The 1,537-nt window shown below is 34.9% G+C and overlaps 1 protein-coding gene across 1 annotated transcript in view; it reads right to left on the bottom strand.

Moving 5' to 3' along the window:
* The window catches only part of LOC106532857 (complement C1q-like protein 4), a 2,699-nt gene extending 1,781 nt beyond the window's left edge, over positions 1-918 (bottom strand). The window contains exons 1-2 of the mRNA XM_014029010.1: positions 757-918; positions 529-657 (exon numbers count right to left, since the gene is read on the bottom strand). Of these exons, the coding sequence (XP_013884464.1) occupies positions 529-657; positions 757-901 (274 nt within the window). The 5' untranslated portion in view covers positions 902-918. The remainder of the gene's footprint in view (positions 1-528; positions 658-756) is intronic.
* Positions 919-1,537: the final 619 nt, after the last annotated feature.

Below are 1,537 nucleotides of genomic sequence, written 5' to 3'. Positions count from 1 at the left end.
TTGTAACACATGTCATTGTGCCAAATAATGATGACCCTCAACTGCATGTTTAAAACTAACATTAAAAAATTTACCCAATGAACATGTGCAACATTAATGACCACCAACAGTGAATTTACAGATGTGTTTAACTTCTTATGATTTAGTGATAGGCCTACTCAGAACCGCCCCTGCCTGACACATACTGGGCAAGTCATATGAACACGGTGGGTTCACTCCATCAGGTATACATTAGCTGAGAGGCTAGTATTGTCATTTTTGCAACATTTCTACAAAATTGCAGCTCCTAACAATGACAGTCAATTACTAATGTCATACACACTAATTTATATTGTACTAAGAAAACACTAAAGACCCCTGCTTTAGAACAAATACTCTCAGATCATGTCATCTGCACTGAATATTATACAGAATGCATACATTCTTTAGGTTTCTTCAATTAAGAGTCATAATTTTGTGACCTACTAAASCCATAGATGTTTGGATCCAAACATCTWTGGGTTCAYTCTTTAAATGAGARGTCTTTACCTGTGGATGAATTGTAAGCTCCTCCAATGTCTGTTAAAACTTTTCTGTAGGTTAAAGTTGTGTTTGTGTCAAAAGGACCAATGGATCCATCTTCTCCTGTTGACGCACTAAAGATCACCTTCTTGCTTYCTGTGTGAATAAAAGGATACCCAGAGTTCTTTAAATATAAAGTAAATGAACAACTAATAAAMGACAACTTAAGAAAACAGAAATGTATCAAAGCTTAACCTTTTTGGAGCATGTTTTCCAGAGCTTCAACTTTTGCWTTTAGTAACACAAAATCCTCTCCAGTGAAAGAATCTTTGTTGTTTGGAGCCTGAGCTGAGCTCGCGCTGCAGCAGGAAAACACCACAAGACACAGGAGAAGGATCATCTTRGTCACTGCCTGAATCCGTCTGACTAAAACAACTCTTTCAACATTGTCATAAAGGTTTTCTGACGATTGTGTGTGTTGTTTGTTGACTTTTTGTCCTTAAAAAGATCGCCCACCAAAGATGAAAGTTCAATTGATTATGCCTCAACCTGTACTTTGTCCAATAATCACAAACACTGTGCTTCACAGGTTTCTGCTGATGCAGGGGTTTGTTGAAGCTCCCTGCTTTTCATGGGGGTCTCTGTACTATTGTAAGGGGCCCCCCATTGGGAGAATGGACATTTCCACCTGTCTTTGAACCTGATCTCAAAAGACCTTGCTCAAAAGAGACATTTTATTTTCTTTAATAAACATAATAATAATATTCTTTATATTCTTGATTTATACTTTCTTTTAACTACAAGTAATTATCATTTTATAAATCAAAGTTACATAATGAAAATAATGACGATCTGTCTTCTTTCATTATACTTAAAGGGATCACTGATTAGTTGTAACATTAGACTTTATTTGATAATCGAAAATTTTAACTGTAAAATAAAGACTGTAAAAAAACTGTAGGCTGTTTAGTTTTGTAAATTTTTTTAAAAATATTTTAACACGGATGGAGCCATTTTATTTATATGCAAAGCATTC

Source organism: Austrofundulus limnaeus, unplaced genomic scaffold (genome assembly GCF_001266775.1).
Source record: "Austrofundulus limnaeus strain Quisiro unplaced genomic scaffold, Austrofundulus_limnaeus-1.0 Scaffold842, whole genome shotgun sequence".
Taxonomy (NCBI): Eukaryota; Metazoa; Chordata; class Actinopteri; order Cyprinodontiformes; family Rivulidae; genus Austrofundulus; species Austrofundulus limnaeus.
The sequence above is the reverse complement of the archived record's forward strand: the minus strand, read 5'-3'. Positions and strand labels throughout refer to the sequence as shown.